The sequence below is a fragment of the Carcharhinus amblyrhynchos genome, chromosome 20 (genome assembly GCF_965287045.1).
Source record: "Carcharhinus amblyrhynchos chromosome 20, sCarAmb.v2.hapA, whole genome shotgun sequence".
NCBI classification, from domain to species: domain Eukaryota; kingdom Metazoa; phylum Chordata; class Chondrichthyes; order Carcharhiniformes; family Carcharhinidae; genus Carcharhinus; species Carcharhinus amblyrhynchos.
Window position 1 is genome coordinate 40,219,082 of NC_137343.1, and position 22,076 is coordinate 40,241,157.

Below are 22,076 nucleotides of genomic sequence, written 5' to 3' on the forward strand. Positions count from 1 at the left end.
ATTTCCTTGTTTCCTGTTATTAATTATCCAGTCCCAAGAAACCAATGCTCATTTTAGCTTCTCACTTTTTAAATACACACAGATGCTCTGGCTGTTTTTATACTTACTGAAATTTCACACTCTCATGTTCTAATTTCTGTCATTTGTCTTTGTTATGCTTTGCTGGTTTCTTAAAAAAAATGACCTCCTGACCCACCACATTGATAGGATGCTCTTTTAAAGAGTTGGCGCAGACTCAATGGGTCAAATGGCCTCTTTGAGCACTGTAGGGATTCTATGGTATTCTAAAACATTAAACCACATGGAATTTTTAATGGAACAACTCAAAAAGGTCTACAAGGTGTTAATCAGACTTTTCAAACATTTGGCTTTGCATGTTTATAGTTAAACAGTGAAGTAAGGGATACTTAGCTTTTGTTTTCAGTTTCTTTGAATGGATTGGGTGAACTTTCTCCTGCTTTGTTAGCAATTTATCATGAGGTACATTTCAGGATAAAAAAAATTTCTGTACTGCAAATGAGTCTTAGTCATCTTCTGGATTTTGATGGATTCATGATGTTTAGTCTTACTCTTAGTGTAGAGCTGTTTTAGGAATATCAAGTCGTAATATACTTTCCCCTTTTGAAATTCAAGTAATTTATTTGAAGTTGAGCAAAAATAATGGTAACAGTCCTCATGCTTCAGTCAGCATTGGACTAATGACCTGTACTAGTCATATTTAATTCCTGGAGCTTTTTTTAACACTACTGGAATTCTAAGTGCAGGACAACAATCAGAAATTATATGTCACTCTGGCAAATGCTATTATATATATGGCCAATTTGATTGTGCTCTCCCTTTTCCTCTTCTGCTCCTAAGTGGAAGGGAATGTTGGGAATTTTTGGACAAAGAGCCCTTCCTTTTTATCACAGACTTTTTATCCCATTTTGTATTTTGGAAGCCTTTTAGGGCTGAATTTTGAAGCCAAGCCTCTTGATGATTACCTGCCCCTTTACATGACCTTGAGACAGAAATGCTACAGTCACAGCCATTTGGTCTCTAGGACAACCGTTGAGCAGGCCCTCTGACTTCTGAAGATGTGGCACTGCACCTAGACCGGTCAGGTGGCACCCTGCAGCATGATCCAGCAGGGGCTTTGTGCATGATGGTGATGGTCTGCTGTGCACTTCAATAACATAGCTCTCCAGAAAGATATGGACTCAGGTCATGGAGGGATGGGGCAGAGGAGCATGACGTGAAGATGTGGTCAAGGAGGAAGATGTAGAGCTTAGTTGGCTGCACAGCTCAGTGGCTGGGCCCGTTGCAGGGTTCGAGGGCCTCTTCAGGATGCCTTCAACATCAGGGATTCTTTGATTCAGGCTCATTCCAGCTGGAGCACTCTGATCTGAGAGGAACATATAATGGAACTCACTTTGAGCTACCAGTGAGAACCTTTCCATTGAAGTTTTAGCCTAGGCAGCATATCTCCTGCCAGACGTACATCCTGCAATGGTAGTCAGAGATTTCCCTGTCATCATTCATAGACTTTTTGTCCATTTCGCCTAAGCTCTCATCTCCTGTACTGCCAATAATTGAGGATGGGAGGTTTGATGGTGTTTAATTGTCCACCACCTTTCACGGCAGTATGTGGCAGGAGTGCAGAGCTTTGGTTGACAGATTACTTCACTCTGATTATTATTTATATATGTAGCTTTCCTGCATGTAGACCTGTATTGTGATTTCACCAGGTTAGTATCTAATTTTTAGTTGTGCCTGGTGCTGTGGCTGGCATACTGTTCCAAAACTGTGATTGAACCAAGATTAATGGCAGGTTGAGGGATATGTCATTCATGTGATGACATTGTGAATGCAATTCTATTGCCATTGATGACACCCCCCCCCCCCCCCCCCCCCCAGCACATTCTGTGGTCTTCATAGTGCTTCTTCCAAGTGATGTTCAGCAAGGAGGATTGCCAGTTCGGCATCTGCGTTGGGCAGTAGATGGTAATCAGTGGGGGGTTTTCTCATTCATGTTTGACCTAATGCCCTGGGACTTTGCTACTGAAGATTTCCAGGGCCACTTCCTCCCAACTGTAGGGCAGACCTACAGTTGTCTACAGCGTACATAGACATTGTCTACAGCATACGATTCTATGAGTCGGTGAGCGTGACTGTCAGGCTGGTGCTTGACTAGTCTGTGGGACAGCTCTCCCAGTTTTGGCACAAGTTCACAGATGTTAGTGATGAGAACTTTACAGCCTTGACTGGACAGGATGTGCTTTTCTTATTTTTAATGCCTTGCTCAGTAGTGGTGTTCAGTCATAGTCATACAGAAACTTCAACCCATCATGTCTATCTGTCAATACTAAGCTACACTAAATCCCGTTGGATTTGGACTTAGCACTTGGACTATAACTATTACACTCTGGCTCAGATGCTTCTTAAATGTTGAGAGAATACCTGCCTCCTTCACCCGCTAAGGCAGCACATTCTATATTTTCACCACCTTCTTGGTGGAAAAAAAAATCCTCAGATCCCCTCTAAATAACTTACTCCTCATCTTAAACCTGTGCCCTCTGATCTTAGATGTTTCTGCCATGTGGAAAAGATTCTTACAATTTACCCTGTCTATGCCTCTCATCATTTTGTATGCCTCTATCAGATTTCCCCCCTCAGCTTCCTCTACTTCAGGGAAAACAAACCCAGCCTATCCAGTCTCTCCTCGTAGTTGTCCATCCTAGGCACACAGTTCTACATCAGAACGCCTTCTGTGGCCAACCAATGTTTTAGAAAGTTGTACTAATACCTCAGCTAATGAAGGCAAGCAGTCTGTATGTCTTCTTCACCACTCTATCTCCCTGTTCTGCCACCTTCAGAGATCAATGGACTTGTACACCAAGGCCCCTTTGTTCCTTAATACTCTCTGCGTACCTACTATTCATTGTGCATATGCTACCCTTATTAGACCTCCCAAAATGCATCATCTCACACTTATCAGGATTAAATTCTATCTGCCATTGCTCTGCCTAATTTCAATCTCCTCCATTGCCTTCCACAGCCTTTGTTAGGTGAGTGCAGAATTTGGTTCACAAACAGGGCATATATAGACACAAACTCAATTCCAAGATAATGGTTAGAATGTGAGTCTTAACAGGTAATCAAGTCTTTACAGGTGGAGGGAGAGAGGGTTAAGTACAGGTTAAAGAAGTGTGAATTGTCTCAAGCCAGGAAAGTTAGTGAGACTTTGCAAGCTCAGGAAAGTTGTGGGGCTTGCAGATAATGTCCCATGAATCCAAGATCCTGTCCATGTGTGCGGAATTTGGCTATCAGTTTCTGCTTGGTAATTCTGCATTGTCATGTGCCTTGAATGCCGCCTTGGAGAATGCTTACCCGAAGATCAGAGGCTGAGTATCCTTGATTGCTAAAGCGCTCCCCGACAGGAAGGGAACACTCCTGCCTGGTGATTGTCGAGCGGTGTCCAAATAAACCTGTTGGACTTTAACCTGGTGTTGTCATTGACTTTATGACTCTTAAAGGTTTACAGCATAGAAACAGGCCCTTTGGCCCAACTTGTCCACGACACCCTTTTTTAAAATTTGTAAACTAATCCCAATTGCCTGCACTTGGCTCATATCCCTCTATACCCATCGTACCCACGTAAGTGTCTACATGCTTTTTACAAGACAAAAGTGTACTTTCCTCTACTACTATCTCTGGCAGCTTGTTCCAGACGCTCACCACTCTGAAAAAAACTGTCCCTCCGGACACTTTTGTATCTCTCCCCTCTCAACTTAAACCTATGCCCTCTAGTTTTATACTCCCCTACCTTTGGGAAAAGATATTGACTATCTAGCTGATCCTTGTTATTTTATAGACTTCTATAAGATCACCCCTCAGCCTGCTATGCTCCAGAGAAAAAAGTCCCAGTCCATCCAACCTCTCCTTATAACTCAAACCATCAAGTCCCAGTAGCACCCTAGTAGATCTTTTCTGCATTCTTTCTAGTTTAATAATATCCTTTCTATAATAGGGTGACCAGAACTGTACACAATATTCCAAGCGTGGCCTTACCAATGTCTTGTACAGCTTTAACAAGATGTCCCAACTCCTGTATTCGATGTTCTGACCAATGAAACCACGCATGCTGAATGTCTTCACCTCTCTGCCCACCTGTGACCCCAATTTCAAGAAGCTATGAACATGTACCCCAAGATCTCTTTGTTCTGTAACTCTTCCCAATGCCCTACCATTAACTGAATAAGTCCTGCCCTGGTTCAGTTTAACAAAATGCATTACTTTGCATTTATCTACATTAAATACCATCTGCTATTCGTCAGCCCACTGGCCCAATTGATGAAGATCCCCTTGCAGTTGGAGATAACTTTCTTCACTGTCCACTATGCCACCAATCTTGGTGTCATCTGCGAACTTACTAACCATTCCTTCTATATTCTCATCCAAATCATTAATATAAATGAAAATAACAGTGGACCCAGCACTGATCCCTGAGGCACACCGCTGGTCATAGGCCTCCAGTTTGAAAAACAATCCTCTACAACCACCCTCTGGCTTCTGTGAAGAAGCCAATTTTGTATCCATTTAGATACCTCACCCTGGATCCCATAAGATTTAACCTTACGCAACAACCTACCTACCATGCGGTGCCTTGGTAAAGTCCATGTAGACAACATCAACTGCACTGCCCTCATTCACCTTCTTGATTACCACTTCAAAAAAACTCAGTCAAATTTGTAAGACATGATTTTCCACTCTCAAAGCCATGCTGACTGTCCCTAATCAGTCCTTGCGTCTCTAAATGCCTGTAGATCCTGTCTCTCAAAATACCTTCCAACAACTATGAGATTTCTTACTGTGCCTACCCCAGTCCAATGCTGGCATCTTCACATCCTAGTTGATATTGATGAATTTGAAATACCCTAATACAAAACCCAATTCCTTTCCCATATCTGTGATTTGTCTATGTATCTGCTCTTCTATCTCCCTCTGATGGTTGGGAGGCCTGTAGTATAACCCCAGCAAAGTGATCGCCCTTTTTTATTTCTAAGCTCCCACCCACATGGCTTCATTTAGAGAGCCTTCTAAGACATTCTTCCTCGTTACTGCAGTGATCGTCTCTTCTTTCAGTAGTGCAATGCCCCTTCTCTCTTACAACCGCACCCTCATCACACCTGAAACATCTTTACACTAGAATGTTAAGTTGCCAGTCCTGTCCTCCTTTCAGCCATGTCTCAGTGATTGTCACAATATCATATTTCCATGTGCTGATTAACACTGCCTTACCAGACAGGCTCCTTGCATTAAAATGGATGCAGTTTAGACTTCCAGTGTTCCCATGTGCCTTATCATGCCCATGTATTTTCTGTCTGATTGTCCCATGGGCTAGCTCAGTGGGCTGTTAAGAATCAACTACATTGTTGTGGATTTGGATGCATCTGCAGAACAGACTGGGTATGGATGGCCAATTTCCTTCCTCAAGTGAATCTGATATGATTTTTAACAATCCAATGGTTTTGTGGTCATCACTAACGAGGCTAGTTTTTCTGATCATCATTACTGAGACTAGCTTTTTTTTTTGCAGAGTTATTAATTAATTGAATTTAAATTCCATTCTCTGTAGTAATGGGACTTGAACTCCTCTCTCCAGAGCATTAGACTAGGTCTCAGGATTAATAGTCCACTAATATTACAAGGTTAATATTACCTCCCATTCAATCTCTAATGTTGCTAGCATTTCAGCTGTGTAGAAAGCACTCTGATCTATCTTTTTAGGTCTGAGGTGAATGGCCTCATACTTCTGCCTGAAGTTTAAATAAACGTGTATAAGTGAAAAAAGCACTTCTTTCCTGCTGCCCCTCATTGAATTTCTATTCTCCAAATTCTAAATTTCCCTGAGTTAATGTTGCAGTGCCTGTTCTCAGCTCTGCCATTTCGTTTGCTTTAATTGCACAATTGTCCAGCCTACAAAATGCTTTAAAAACTTTGTTTCCCTTTGTCTTTTCCTCTTTGTCTTGCACCTTCCACACCTTAAATTGCCATACAGTCAAATCTAAATTTGCACAGTCACATTTTATTGATCTTCAGGAAATCAGTAAATCTATTGCACTGACTAATGCAATAGTGCATTATCAAAGAATTCTGATGAATCAAATAGAATCACCATGGGTGGCACAGTGGTTAGCACAGCTATCCCACAGTACCAGGGACCTGGGTTCGATTCCCAGCTTGGATCATTCTGTGTGGAGTCTGTGCATCCTCCCCGTGCCTGTGTGGCTTTCCTTCATGTGCTCCGGTTTCCTCCCACAGTCTGAAAGACGAGCTGGTTAGACGCATTGACCTGAACAGGTGCTGGAATGTGGTGACTAGCGGAATTTCACAGTAACTTCATTGTAGTGTTAATGTAAGCCTTACTTGTGATAATAAGTAAATAAACTTAAAGTTTAGCCTTGAATAATATCAGAAATCCTTGACTGTGCTGTCATTTCTTTCATTGTTGGAAACATTGTTTTATCTTGCTCTTTCTCATCTTCCCCAGTTTCATTAAGGAAGTGAAAAATTATTGGAAGGTGCTCTGGAAAATACCATGTGATATTTGTAGCTTGCAAATGTTAATAGAAACCTGCTGATGGTCGAAATGCTGGAAAATACTGATGTGATTTCTTGAAAAGTGAATTTGTAATACTGAGAATTCTGTGTTTATGGCCACTAAGCTTTTTTTCACAAACAAATCTCGGAACTGTAGTAGGGAAAATGCATGAATCTATCGTCAAGGAAGAAATAGCGAGACATTTGGATATAAATTGTCCCTTTGGGAAGGTGCAGCATTGGTTCATGAAGAGCAGGTCATGTGCGACTAATTTGGTGGAATTCTTTTGCACGGTGGACAAAGGGGAACCTACGGATGTGGTGTATTGGGATTTCCAGAAGGCATTTGACAATGCCTGCCACATAAGATAAAGGCTCATGGTGTTAGGGATAATGTATTAGCATGGATAGAGGATTGGTTAACTAACAGAAAGCAAAGAGTGGGGGAAAATGGGTGTTTTTTTGGTTGGCAACCAGTGACTAATGGTGTGCCTTAGGGGTCAGTGTTGGTACCGCAATTGTTTGTGAGTGGGCAAGGGTCTGGCAGATGGAGTACAATGTTGGTAAATGTGAGGTCATCCACTTTGTTAGGAATAACAGCAAAATGGATTATTATTTAAATGGTAAACAATTGCAGCATGCTGTTGTGCAGAGGGACCTGGGTATCCTTGTGTATGAATCACAAGTGTTGGTTTGCAGGTGCAGCAGATAATTCAGAAGGCAAATGGAATTTTGTCCTTCATTGCTAGAGGAATGGAGTTGAAAATCTGGGAGATTATGTTGCAGCTATATAGTGTTGATGAGGCCATACCTAGAGTACTATGTACAGTTTTGATCTCACTTCAGAAAGGATATAAGGGCACTATGGAGGGGGTGCAAAAAAGATCCACAAGATTGATTCTGGAGTTGAGAGAGTTGGTTTGAGGAGAAACTGAGTAGATTGGTACTACACTCATTGGAATTCTGAAGAATGAGAATAAGATAATGAAGGGAACAGATAAGATGGAAGCAGGGATATTGTTTCCACTGGCAGGTGAAACGAGAACTAGGGGACATGGCCTCAAAATAAGGGGGAGCAGATTTAGGGACTGAGTTGAGAAGGATCTTCTTCATCCAAAGGGTTGTGAATCTATGGAACTCCCTGCCCAATGAAGCAGTCAGGGTTCCTCATTGAATGTTTCAAGGCAAGGCTAGATAAAGTTTTGAATAGTAAAGGAATTGAGGACAGATAACTGGAGCTGAATCCACATAAAGATCAACCATGATCTTATTGAATGGCAGAGCAGGCCCGAGGGGCCAGATGGCCTACTCCTGCTTCTAATTCTTATGTTCTTGTGTTAAAAGTTGGTAGCTTCTTGGCCAATGTATTATCTCAATGTCATAAATGCTGAAGGTGCTTTAATAATGCGCAGCTTTATCACCACTTCCTAATACCACACTTTGGTTAGTCCAGCTGGGTAATTAACTTTAGAACTTCCAAGGTACATTACTCTAATACTGATGTTTAAAATCCTTGTGTTACAATTGCGTTATATTACTGTTATGAAAAGTTTGTATGTAGGTGCAGCAAGTGATTAGGAAAGTGGATGAAATATTGTTGTTTATTGCAAGGGGAATTGAGTATAAAATAGGGATATTTTGTGAAGTTGTACAGGACACTGATGACACCACATCTAGACTACCATATGCAGTTTTGAGCTCCTTATTTAAGAAAGAGTATAATTGCATTAAAGTAACAGAAAAAGTTCACTCAACTGATTCCTGGCACGAAGGGGTTATCTTATGAGTTAAAGTTTGAACAAATTAGGACTGTAGCCTTTGGAGTTTAGAAAATTCAGAGGTGATCTTATTGAAGCATTTAAGATCTTGAGAGGACTTGATAAGGAAACATCCTCTCAGCATCCAACCTTTGTGGAACAGATCAGAGATATGGGGCACCATTTAAAAATGAGGACTGTCCCATTTAACATGGAGATGAGAAGAATTTTCTTTTGAGGGCCCTGAGCCTGTGGAACTCTCTTCTCTTCCCCACAAAGCGATAGAAACAGCGTCATTGAATTTTTTTTTATGATGGAGGTAGGTAGATTCTTGACTAATAATGGAGTGAAAGGGTTTGGGGGTAGGCAGGAAAATGGAGTTGAAGCTACAATCTGATCAGCCATGATCTCATTGAATGGCAGAGGAGGCTTGAGGGGCCAAATGGCCTACTTCTGCTCTTAATTCTTATATGTAATTGGTAAAAGGGACAAAAGAGCTGCTAAAGGCCTCGTTTTTTATTCATTGCTTTTGGCTTCTTTTTGGTGAAATCGTCCTACACTATAATTGACTGTTTCCAAATCCTGAAAACCAAGTAATTAAAAATTTATTTCTAGCCACATGTATATCACATGCAACTGCCTTGGTGTTATATATTTTACATAGATCTTGCATATCAAAATTTTACATATTGATCTTTTGCTCAACTTGAGATTGAGAGTATCATTGAGGATGTGGTATTATGTGTTGTAACTATTAAAATGCAATGAGCATTTTAATAGTTACAGCTCCATAGTCTGCTCAAGATGATTTAATTTCTGTCATGTACCAAGACATTTTCCACAGTTGAATGTAGAAGCCAGAGCATAGCCATTTCCCCGATAATAGTCCACTTCCATTATTACAAAAATTGCTTTTGTAACTGCGAGAAAGTTAAGGTATCTGCTTTCAACCTTAATGAAATTGTTGTTTGCTTTTGTCTTCTACATTATATCTCCAAAGATAATTCTTTTGAATGAATGAAGACGTTTTTGTAATAAGTTCAATATGCCAGTTGAGCTGATTATCAAGAGTTTGATCTCTTGAGTTTTCTAAATTGCCTGTTTTTTGAGTTGACAAGGAGCTCTCATTAGATGGAACTCAGTGGATTTTTCTCTTTCAGTTCTCGCAACAATAGCATTTGCCTTTCTGCTGCTCCCGATGTGCCAGTATTTAACAAGACCCTGCTCACCTCAGAACAAGTAAGAATTTATAATCTTGTCTGTTGTGTTCATAGTGAGCTTTGAGAATGGATGTACTGGTTAATTGTTGACTCTAATTGATCTTTTTGCCCTTTCACTATAAAGGAAAGAATTAAACCTTCTGCTTACTTGCACAAATTCTAATTATAGCCTGCTGCAAAAGTTCATTTCGTGCAAGCTTTATTAAATATGCTTATCATCCAGATGGTTAGTTGCCTGAGCTTAGCTCAAGTCCCTGTGCTCAATTTAATTCAATACCTGTATTAACTTTTCACTCCACAACTGTACAAAATCTTTATTGGCCAATAAGTTAGCAAAGAAAGAGAGACTTTACATGTTTCCTTTAACAACCTTTGAGCCCTAAAACACTGCACATCCGATCAAAAACTTTATTGTAACCACTGTTTTAACATAGGAAATATAGGGGCCAGTTCCACATAGCAAGCTCCCATAAACAACAATGAAATAAATGACCAAATAATCTGTTTCAGTGTTGGTTGAGGGATAAGAATTGGCCAACAGGCTTGTGAGAACTCGCTGGCTGTAGTTCGAATACCAGTGGCAGAGTGGTTAGCAGTGCTGTGTCACAGCGCCAGGGACCCGGGTTTGATTTTGTGGCTTGGGTTATTGGCTGTTCGCCCCATGTCTGCATGGGTTTCTTCTGCGTGCTGCAATTTCCTCCCACTATCCGAAAGATGTGCTGGTTGCGCTCATCGGCCATGCTAAATTCTCCTTCAGTGTACCCAAGCTGGTGCTGAAGTGGGGTGGCTAGGGGATTTTCACAGTAACTTCATTGCAGTGTTAATGTAAGTCTGCTTGTGACACTAATAAATGAATTTAAACTTCATTTTAAATAGGATCTCTTATGAGCACTTGAAAGAACAATTGTGGCCTTGGTATATCATCTTATCTGAAAGATAACACCTCCTACATTGTAGCACTCCTGCAGCACTGTAGTGGAGTATCAGCTTTGTGTTCCAGCCTCTGACTTGGAGGTGAAAGTGCCATGACTGACACCGTGTGATTTTAGGTTCTTTCGTCCCATCGTGGTAACTAATTTGTAATTTCTTTTTTGAGAGTGAGTGCATGGTGCTATATGAATATATTCTACTGAGGTGCACCATGATATATATTATTGTATTGAACTGTTTTCATGCTTAAGAACACACTTAGGTTTTACAAAATATCAGTAGCTCAGCAAGGAGTGGCTGTGCCCCTGCTATTACCTTTCTTGTTTAATTGTAGCTTTTGGGTATATACCATTTTGCAGGATAACTTCATAGTCCCCCAATCCCGTACAGCCCACTTCTACCTCAAAATCCAGAAACAGGACTGCCCTGGTAGACACATCGTATTCAGCCTGCTCCTGTCCCACCAAACTAATTTCTTCATAGCTTGACTCTATTCTCACTCTCCTTGTTTAGTCCTTTTCCTGCATTCGCGATTCCTCCGATGCCCTACCTCGCATCAGTATTTTCCAGTTACCTGGCCCTAATCACCACCTCTTCATAATGGGCGTGCAATCCCTCTACTCTTCCATCTCCTACCAGGAGGGCTTTGGTGCTCTCTGCTCCTTCAATCACCAGTATTCTCCCTGGCTCAACTCGTTGTCTCACTCAATTTATCTCATTTCTTGCCAATAAAGGGTGTGGCTATGCGTACCCACATGGACCCCAGTTATGCCTGTCTTGATGTGCAGTGTGTGGAACATTCCTTGTTCCAGTCTTATTTGGCTCTTTCCACAACTTTTTCTCCATTACACCAATGACTATATCGGTGCTGCTTCATGCTCTTGTGTGGACCTGGAAAAATTGATTTTTGCTTCCAATTTCCACCCCTCCGTCACCTTCTTGGTCCATCACTGGCACTCCACTCCCTTTCCTTGACCTTTCTGTCTTCATTTCCGGTGAAAGACTAACCACTAATACTCGTTACAAATCCACTACCTCAGCTACAGTTCCTCGCACCGTACTGCATGTAAGTACTCCATCCCGTTCTTCCAGTTTCTCTGCCTCCACCACACCTGTTCCAATGATTCCACTCCAAAAACAGAGTTTCTCACATGTCTGCCTTCTTCCTCAACCAAGGTTGCCCCCCCCCTCCCCCCTGCACTGTAGTTAACTGAGCACTCAACTGTATCTGACCCATCTCCCACGTCTCTGCTGTCACCTCATCCCCTCCCGCACAGAACTATGGCAAGGCCCTCAATTTTCACCCCACTAGGCTCACATTCTAAGGATCGTCCTCCACAATTTTTGCCAACTCCAGCACGATGCTGCCGCTAAACACATCTTCCTTCCGTGACACCCTGGCTCACTCCTCCATCCACCACCACCACCCCAACCCCCACCCTTCATCCCCTTCCCATGGTACCTTCCCTTGTGATTGCAGAAGGTGCAACACATGTCTCTTTACCTCCTCCATGTGCAAGGGCTCAAACACCCCTTTCGGGTGAAGCAGCATTTCACTTGCACCTCCTTCAATTTTGTGTACTGTATTCGCTGCTCTCAATTGTAGTCTTCTCTACATTGGGAAGACTAAATGCACACTGGGTGACAGCTTTGCTGAAAATCTCTGCTCCATCTACAAGTATGACCCCAGATTTCACATTGCGTGCCATTTCAACTCAGCTTCTTGCTCACATGTCCTTGGCCCGCTCCAGTGTTGCCCAACACAAACTGGAAGAACAACACCTCATCTTCTGATTAGGCATGTACTGCCTTCTGAATTCTGTATTGAGTTCAACAGCATTAAACTGTGATGAAATGCCAACCTAATTTTTGTCTTAAAACTCTGCAAACTCTCAGCTTTCTGGCTGAGCTGTGAATGCTACAACTGAGCCGAGCCTAATGCACATGCTTTGCTTTTCTCATTATTAACTTCATTTTTTGATTTTGAATGTTTTCTATGCAAAATTGATATAGAAAGTGAGATTATCTTTTGTCCCTTTGTCCGCACTTCTTTTCCTTGTTCCACTTCATTACTTTTTCTTAGAACTGAAATGTTACGGTCAACACTTCTGCAATTCCCACTCTCACTTCTCTCAGTATAAAGTTCATTAGTGTTCCAAGTGTGCTTATATTAATACTGCAATGAAGTTATCCTTGGATGCATTTCATTCAGTCCTAGTGCCTTAACAGTTTTTAATTACAGATAGCCTATCCACTATCACCTCCTTATCAGTTTTAAACACTTTGTCTAACTAATGTACAAGTACACTGTACCCTAGGCAGCATCTCTTTCCTTGGTAAAGACAGATGCAGTGGTTAGCACTGCTAATGAATAGCACCAGGAACCCGGTTCGATTCTGGCCTGGGTGACTGTGGAGTTTGCGATTTCTCCCTGTGTCTGCTTGGATTTCCTCTGGGTGTCCAAAGATGTTAGGTGGATTAGCTATGGCAAATGTGCAGGGTTACGGGAACAAGGAGCTGGGGAGGGTCTGCTCTTCCGGAGAGTCGGTGCAGACTTGATGGGCCAACTGCCCTCTTTCTGCACTGCAGGGATACCATGTTTCTAACTCCCCCTAAACAAATTGATTGCTGTATTTAGCTACACAGCAGTGATTATTACATGAGAGCACAAGAACTTGTGAAGAGCTTTGGAACATACCAAGGTTGTGAAAGTTGTTGTATGCTGACACCTTTTTAAATAATTATGCATTACCCCCATTGCACAAATACTTGCGATTTTCCCTTTCCCTCCTGAGCATCAGAACAGGTTTTGGACAGAATATTCCTTAAGTTTAAAAATAACTAACTTCTTGAAGTAATTTTGGTGCTTAAAATCATAGCTTTTAAAAAGGAAAAATGGTTAGTACGCTATTTATGTCACTGGTTGATACTATAATAGCATGACGACAGGAGCAATAAAAACATGAATAAGAATTGGAAGCAAGAAAGGAAAACTGGTGGGGGTGGGGGAAGTCAAGGGTGAACAGAAACTTGGGATGGAACAAAAGAAAAGTAAAAAAGAAATTATAACTTCTGTGGATAGCGGGAGGCCTTTTCTTGGAAAATTTTAGAACTAGAGTTAAATGACCTATTAGAACACCAATCAGAAATATGTTACTGGTAAGCCTGTAGCTTTGAACAAGGACGGTAGATTTTTACTAACATATACGGCAGGTGATATTCTGCTGATGCGTATTATCTAAATTATGTTGTGTTGCATTAATTTGTAATACTGCTATAGTTCTCAAACTATTGAGGCCAATAATTAGTGGTTTTCACACAAAATTGGTCAATCTTGGAACATGCTGCCCATCCCCACTAATTAAACACCAGTAAAGATTTCTTAACTTCATGAAATAAAAATAGAATTTGGCCTATGTAGTCACAATAAATCAGTGGGTCTAATTATAAACTGATGTAATCATGCAATACAGTTCCCAAAACACCAGTAAAGCTCATGGGCTCTCATATTTTAAAAACAGACTTAATTGCTTACTGCCCAGCAGTGGTCCTGCCCACAGCAAAATCACAAATAGAGTTAGTGTTTCAGGTTTCTTTTCTTTTAAGTCGCACCAAGCAGCAAATAACATTTGAACAATTGTCAGCGCTTCCCTTGGTTTCACAAATGGGTCAGTTGAAAATGCAGTTTCCATTTTGATTATCATAGTGAATCATTTTACAAATATGTTTTGAAGCAGTGCTGCAATGAAATAATTACAACTGTTAAATGTTCTAATGGCCGCCTTTGGTTGCTGATGCACCTAATCAGGTCAATAGTAGAACAGGCTTGTGTAATGTGAGAAATTGTGGTAAGTTAGGTCCTATTGCCGTCTGCCAATTTGAAATGCAATTACTACTTCATTTCTTTTCATATCATGTGCATTCTGTTGCTCTATGTTCTTGCCAAGTTGGGAGTGTTGAGGTGATGGATGGATGGATGGATGAACTGAATAACATTTCCTGATGTTTATCTGGAGACGTTATCCATAGTTTTGCATACACTACAATGCATGGACACTATGGACAGCACCACCAGCAGTTTAAGGGAATGATTGCATCTTAAATGACCTTAACTGAACCAGCAGAGAGATTTGATTTTTCAGCTGCTGCTGTACTTTGGAGAGCATGCCAGAAGTGAATTCTGGTCATGGAAATGCATCAGTTGGAATTGTGGTTAGCATCTAGTTGGGAGTAAATCAGTACCGAGAACTGTTCATTAGATTTAAAGGGCTAACAGCAGCTGAGTTAAACTGACTGTTAAGTTCGTTTTTCGTGAGACTCTTCCATCCTTGATACAAAGGCAAAACCAACTGCTGTCCGATTCAGAAGTTCTTTATTCTTCTCACATATGCCAGCTGGCAAGCCTTTGCTACCCAACTTCCACTAGGTGCTGGGAGTCAGTTAGCAAAGGCATGCTGAATAAATGGACAGTCTCCCTTTATGTAGTTTTACAATCCTTATGATCACATGCGGTGTGATGCAATATAGCTAATCACAAGACACCCTTTGTTCTAGTCAGGTTAACCATATCTGAAGTCGTAATATGGTTATGTTGAAAGAAAGAGAACTGTTAATGGGTAAGTTCGTTAGTCATACATGTCTTAAGCTTGTCATTTTGAAATCAACTTGCAGCAGGCTAAAGTTATTTATGACTTTCATACCCAGACTGCTGATTTAGCAGGTATTTGCAAAAGCTCATAGTTGCATGAGATATTAACCCCTTAATATCTCGAGCTCCAGCAGCAAATGTAAGAAGCTGCTCCAAAACAACTGAGCATGTGCTCTATAACTTGTCTTTCACTAGACCCTTTCCAACTTTCATGTTCTGTGCAGGGGGTTGACCTTTACAGTTTTCTGAATTCTAAATTGCTTTAAACATCAAATAAAGCAAACGACATATTGTTTTCAACTGCATCTTTGTCCACAAAGGTTTACGGTGTTGCTATACTCTAGTAATCTTTCAGGGAGGAAGATTACACGGAAGGTTGAGTTTGGTGAAAGCCATTTTTGTTTCTACACCTATGATGGGGAAGTCACTGCTTCACGTCAGACCATTAACTTCAACGTTCCCTATATTTGCATTATTATTTTAGGGCATGTGATTAAATGGGATTGGTAGCTAAGAGGGGGAAAAAAAAAACATAAGTCGTTTTCGTCCTGTAAAAAACTTCGCCAAGGGGGCAAAAAGTAGAAGAATAAAATGTTTCAAATTAGAGGCAGCTTGCATTTGTTTCGTGTTTTTTTTTAATTGGTGTTGTGAGGGCAAAAGGTGGGGCAGGAAATTGGGGAATTCCCAGGAATAGTCTTGAAATAGTGCTTCGGGATCTTTTAAATCCAAATGAAGTGGCAGGTGAAACAACTGGGCCAAATTTTCCAGTCTATGGATAGTCAGAGACCAGATGTATGACTGAACCTGCATGTCAGTGCCCTACGGAAATCTTAAGACGTGGGACTAGCCCAGGAAATTTCAACTTTTGATGGGTAATCCTCCAGGATCTTCCGCAAATATCTGCAACTGAGTTTGAATTGGAAACTTCAGGCAGTTCTGCAGTACTTGGTGACTCAGTAAATGTTAGACTAATTGAAATCTAGTCTGACACCTGGGTAACTACCCAACTGATCCCCCAATTGCCTCACCAACCCATTGACTTCACACCCTCACCCCCAACCAACTATATATTCCCACCCCTGGTCCAACTAATTGTTCAACCACCTAATAACTGCAACTCAACTGTGCCTCCTGATTCAACTACCTACCTGCCACCTCAGCTTCTTTGTCTACCCTAGCCCTTTGCCCTCCCATACTTTCATACTCAAAGTGAACCTTTAAACTTGCCATACCACAGCCAGGTGGCATGTCCTGTCTTTCCCTAACTCTATTCCCATCTGGAGGAGTTCCCCATGGAATGCTGCACTGCACATTGCTGCAGAAGCCATGTTCCTGAAAGAAATGCATATCAGCATTGAGTCTGGGGAATTTACGAATTAAGCAGTGATCCCAATGGTCATTGCTGCTGCTTTGATCTGGGCTAATTTGATATTTTTCTGAAGGATGGCACTGTCACCATCCTCCACTGCCTAGATTATGCACTTAATTTACAACATTTTAGTGTGAATTTTTGAGAATATTTCCAAATTTATATACGAGACTTCTATGAACAAATACTTAAATGTTGTTTAAATAAATAAACTTTAAACACAAAACCTTGAACTTTTGTGGGGAGTCCACTTTTGTAATTGCAAATGTGTAATAAGGCTTTGATTGTACCCTTTCACTTGGCTCACTCATGGATTACAGTGAAATGTCTTTTACATTCAACTCATTATGGAGCAAGTCTGCGATTGAACACAATTGTGCACACACAATTCATACCAACAGCATTTGCTGCCAGCTCCCAGCAGCAGTGGAGACAATGCAATCTGTGTGACTTTTCTACTTATGTGATGGAAAAACCAACTAACCATAATTCCTGTTCTGTTCTTATTTCAGAATTTCGTTTGGCTGCTGTGGACGATTCACTGCTGCTGAACTACTCTCATTTTCCCTTTCAGTCATGCTTGTGCTTATCTGGGTATTAACAGGGCACTGGCTACTGATGGATGGTGAGTGAAGCATCAAGGGGGTGAATGCCACCATTTTGATAGCTGAAACTTTTTACGTTATTCCCCCAAGAATGTTTTCTGAGATTGGCAATAACATTTAGTGGAGTTGCGTTGATCGTCAAAAAAAAGTTCTACTGTATAAAAGATTTGGTGAAAATTATTTGCAAAGTCTTGTATTAGCTTGCTGCTGTTCAAGTCATGGAAAGTGTTGATGTGAAATTCAGTAAAAGCTCAAAAGAGAGAACTCAAGAAAATGGGAGTATGGAGGAAATCCAGGCAACAAAGAAAACCATTAACAAACTGAAACCTAGATTGTTTCCTTCATGCTGATGCGTACTTGTGCATTGTAGAGGAAAATGAGCACAGAAGCTTCTGATGTGTAAATACATGGAATGAGTACGTGCCCTGAGCCTGTGGCAATATTTAAATGGTTCCTGTGTGTATTTTAGCCCCACTCTTTGAATGTTGTCTTTGTTGTTTTGTCTCCCTCAGTTACGGGGAGGAATGGTCCTGATCTACGCTAGCCTGTTACTAAGTATTGTAGTAAATATGTCAGCCTCGGGCATTAATAACTCTTACGGCAACCTCGTGTAGGACCTGATTAAGTAATTGGGGCTTATAACTTTGATATGCAGGATTACATTTGGGTGTCAAGAAATTGTGGTCACCGCCTCTTGGAAGCTGCATTATGTAACTATTTCCATCATGTTGGAGGTATAGTTGAAGATGGCACAGCATTAGCTGATGAAGAAACATTGTGGCTTGATGCAAGAGCAACTGAAAGATATTGTTCCAGAAGCTGAGTCTTAGAACATCTGTTTTCCATATCCAAGGCTCATTACCTAATCTGATTGTGTTGAAAGTCTAAATAGTTGTCGATGAGATTCTGCATCTCCAGAAGGTGAAAATGAGCTATGGTGTATCCATGTTTTTAATTGGTAGGATGGTGCCATTTTATGATGATTTGTGTATTGCTCACCATATCATTTGGGAGGATCTCCTGGTACTATTGCGTCTTTTTAAGTTCTCTGCCTGAAGGCAAGTCCTGAATCCATCCAGTGCTGTTGGCATCAATCTATTCTACACCAGTCGTCCAGCCAACTAAGCAATCAACATTCCTAGGATTCAAAGTTGTCATGGCAACATGGATAGTGATGATAGAGGCCTCCAAGTTTCCTTCCCATCTGTGGCTGACCAGGAATCTCCCGCTGTTACTGCGTATGTCAGAAGGAGTTACACGTTGACATTTCAACCAGTTTACCATGTTACAAGTCCACCTCCTTGGCCACCAAGTCCCAGAGGGGGACTTGAACCTGGAGCTTCTCATTTTTTTTATAGGAACACTGCCTCCATGCTGTGAGACTTCAGTCCCTATTTACCCAATCTAATGGCTGCAGAGGAAGGGAGAAACAGAGGCAAAGATGCTCCCAAAGTGACATTTGCCATCGATGCTAGTTTGAAACCAAGTCCCTCCCCTGTTGCACATTTGGTAATTAGTTCAGCCACCTTGAAGGGATAGAGCTGTCATAGCGGGCTTGTAGTCTGTCAAACTGTCAAGGTAATATGTTAACCCAGTGTCCTGTTGGGTACAGGTAGCGTTCACTGAACTAATAACAGGAAGATTACCAGTGTTCTAGCATTAGACAATGCTAACTAATGAAAGTCTAGCATGTAGCTCTGCAAGAGGTTGTAGTTGTAGAGTAAGAGAGAGGAGGTTCAAGACAGAGATGGGGAGAAGCTACTTCTCTGCGGGTTGGGAATCTATAGAACTCACATCCCCAGGGAGCAGTGGATACAGAATCAATCAATGGATTCAAGAAAAAATAGATAAATATTTGATCAAAGGTGGGATAGAGGGCCATGAGGAAGAGGCACAGGAGTGGAGTTGGGATGAAATGGAGATCAACCATGATCATAAAAAATGGCAGAGCAGCTCGAAGGGCTGAACTGCGTACTCTCGCTCCTAATTCCTATGTTCCTATGCATGTTAGGACCCTAAAGTCTTGGTTGTAAAATTATCTGAAATTGAATCATTTGTGCATGCGCATCTATACCTGGCAACCAAAACCATGCCTTGTACGTTCACTCAAAAAGTCTATCTTCCATTGTTTTCAACGGATTGTACTTGATAAGGATTTCCACTACAATCAGCAACAAACCTCCTGTTGTACTATACAAAGAGCCTGTTTGTGTTAATCTGGTTTGTTTGAGGACAGAGTGATATATCCGTCCGGCAGATTACTGTCTGCATGTTTTGGCACAGAGGAATGGAGACTTTTTTTTCAGTAGAAGAATTCATTTGACCAACTTAGACTTAATTTTTTTTTGTAATTTTCTAATTATAAATTACTTACAGAAATAGTTGTTAATAGTTATGAAATAGAGTGCAGTTTGAAAATGATATAGGTTTAAAGATGTGGGTTCATCTAACAATAAGTGTGTCCAGGAACAGGCAAGTGGCCACTATTTTAGACTGAGGACAGCATGACATTTTTCAGCCCCAGACCCCAGTCCACATGCATAGGTCAGTAATATGCAGGTTTTATGTTGCTGGCCTTTTCTGACCACCTTTAATCAAGAATATCCATAGCCAGAGCCAAAATAGACTCGCTCTGATATTTGAGGAGACATTGTAGTGACGACTTTAACTTTGAAAGCACTTGTGTGTCCATCTAGTCCCAAAGTAGGACTTGAACCCAGAGCTCCTAACCTATCGGTAGGGGCTCTACCACTGTGGCACAAGACCTCCCATCCTAATTATTATTTAAATGTAAACTTTGCACCTTTTAATTACACCCTGCTGCAACCCCTCCCACGCAAAGGTGAAACTGTATCACTTCGGTTTGTATGTCACAGCTCCTCATCTTATCCTGCAAAGAAATTCCTATCCTACACCCAACTTGTATTTCTACTTCTGAAATTGCTATATGGTTTATCACAGCGTTGCATAAATATGATAGCATATGATATCGAAATTGTATGCAAGTCTTGCCTTCTAACTGTCTTTCAGCTGAAGGTTACTATTTGTTTTTCAGTCCTTATGCGCAAAAATATAGGGATATTGGAAAATGTGGTTTTTCTGTGCAAAATAAAAATTGTAATCGAGAACCTAACTTTTACTACTAATTGATGCTTTCACTAAATAATGAGGAATGAGTGATTAATCAAATTTCATACCACATTCTTTGCAATCAACCTTCATAGTTTTACTGAAAAATACAGCCCTGACAAATTGAAAACTTACTAATCACAAGGAGACTGGGAACAGCATCAAAGGATCAGAATCTGGAGCGGCACTCCAAGAAAGTATGGCTGGGAAATAAAAGTGGCAATGTGGATTGTGATGTTTAACGACATTGTTAAAAGAATAAACCCCCATAGATGCGCTCTGTGCTGACTTAGACCAGAACTAAGAAAGTAGTTTCTTCTTACTCTGTCCTTCAAAGGTCCACAGATCTTACTGTAACTTGACCTAACTGGAAGAAAACAACTCCTGAAGAATACTTTTTTCAGTAACATACTTGAAATTGTTGACTTGATAACTGCATGTGGACTTTCTGTAGAGAGAGAGAGTGGGCTAAGATCTTTTGGCAGTTAAAGAATGCTTTTGCGAAACCACTAATGGAAAAAAAATGCATGAATTATTATTTCTTGGTTTGCTGATTCCTACCCTTTCCCTCTGGTATAGGGTGGAACTTCTGCCTCCCATTCCTTTTGTATATTTCTTTGGTATTGATTCTAGAGAATTAGAAATTCTCAAACATCAGGTGTTGTTAGACCTGTCTTAAGACTCTATTTGTTGATATTTTCTTTTTCAGTCTTTCAAATTGGCCTGTGCCCAATTAGACTATTCAGAGTGCCAGGTTTAGCTACATTAACTCAGCATGGCGGAGGCAGTGGCATAGTGGTATTCTCACTGGACTAGTAACCCTGAGACCCAGAGCAGAAACTGGGCACCTGGGTTCAAATCTTAACATGGCAGATGATGAAATTTAAATTTGATTAAAATTCTAATGATCGTGAAACCATTGTCAATTGTCATTAAAAACCCATCTGGTTCACTAATGTCCTTTAGGGAATGAAATCTGACATCCATACCTGGCATGGTCTACATGTGACACCAGAGCCACAGCAATATGGTTGATTCTCAACTGCTTTCTGAAATGGATGGCAGTTGGGGACGAGCAATAAATCACAAGAAAATAAGAAATAGGAGCAGGAGTAGGCCATTTAGCCCTTTGAGCCTGCCCTGCCATTCAATAAGATTATGGCTGATCTGAAGTGAATCAGTTCCTGGATGAATGTGAGATGCTTACATCCCATAAAATGCATTTTTAAAAAGCACTCTTTATCTACATTAGAAAGAAAAAAATGCATTTATATAGTACTCCAGGGGAGGTAGTAGCATTGTCACAGTGACCTAGTGTAATGCTGTGGGGACCTGGGTTCATATTCTTCCTTTAGAGGAGGAAATCTGCCATCCTTACCTGACCAGCTAGAGATGCCCAAATCCCATGAACAAATAGGAAAAAAACAGGCCTGCTAGGTAATTAAGTGGTAGTTATTGTAATATTGGAATGGTGACAACAGAGTCTAAAACAGCAGTGAGATAATGACCAGATAATTTGATGACTTAGGTTGAGAGATAAATATTGACTAGGACACTACCTCTTCGAAACATTGCTATGGGATTATATCCACTCCAAGAGAGGAAACAGGACCGCAGGTTAATGTCTCATCTGAAAGATAGCACATCTGACAGCGCAGCATTCCCTCCATGTCAGCCTAGGTTTAGTGCTTAAGCTCTGGAGTTGGGACTTGAACCCACAGCTTGCTCCCTGAGGCATGAGTGCTACCAACAGAGACCGATCACAACACATCAGAACACACTAATCACTAGCATTTTGATGCATAGTGAGATGAAAGTAGCTGACTTCTTAATAAG

At 41.0% G+C, this 22,076-nt stretch overlaps 1 protein-coding gene across 1 annotated transcript in view; it reads left to right on the forward strand.

Annotated features, from left to right (window-relative positions):
• Nucleotides 1–22,076, forward strand: part of sppl3 (signal peptide peptidase 3) — a 181,963-nt gene that overhangs the window by 116,061 nt on the left and 43,826 nt on the right. Inside the window, exons 5-6 of the mRNA XM_080208443.1 lie at nucleotides 9,500–9,578; nucleotides 17,019–17,131. Of these exons, the coding sequence (XP_080064569.1) occupies nucleotides 9,500–9,578; nucleotides 17,019–17,131 (192 nt within the window). The remainder of the gene's footprint in view (nucleotides 1–9,499; nucleotides 9,579–17,018; nucleotides 17,132–22,076) is intronic.